The 239-nt window shown below is 85.4% G+C and overlaps 1 protein-coding gene across 1 annotated transcript in view; it reads right to left on the bottom strand.

Annotated features, from left to right (window-relative positions):
• Nucleotides 1–239, bottom strand: part of ETH_00038020 (uncharacterized protein) — a gene marked incomplete at both ends in the record, with an annotated part of 2,370 nt that overhangs the window by 1,933 nt on the left and 198 nt on the right. Inside the window, one exon of the mRNA XM_013375019.1 lies at nucleotides 135–239. Coding sequence (XP_013230473.1) covers nucleotides 135–239 — 105 coding nt within the window. The remainder of the gene's footprint in view (nucleotides 1–134) is intronic.

The raw sequence follows: 239 nt of genomic DNA, 5'->3' as shown, positions 1-239 counted from the left end.
AACGCGCCCCCGCCGCGCCCGGGGGGGCCCCGGGGGCCCCGGGGGCCCCGGGGGCCCCGGGGGCCCCTGCTGCTGCGCGGGGGGCCCCCGGGCTGGGGGGCCCCCCGGGGGGGCCCCCCTCCGGGTGTACGTACACCCCGCCGCGCAGCCCGCTCGCCTCCGAAAAGCCCTCCGCGTCGGCCCCCACGAAGGGCCCCTCGGGGGCCTCCGAGGGCCCCGGGAAGAAGCTGCTGCTGGGG

The sequence above is a fragment of the Eimeria tenella genome, genomic scaffold (genome assembly GCF_000499545.2).
Source record: "Eimeria tenella Houghton genomic scaffold, Eth_scaff2484, whole genome shotgun sequence".
Lineage (NCBI taxonomy): Eukaryota > Apicomplexa > Conoidasida > Eucoccidiorida > Eimeriidae > Eimeria > Eimeria tenella.
This window is presented reverse-complemented; position numbering and strand designations above follow the sequence as displayed.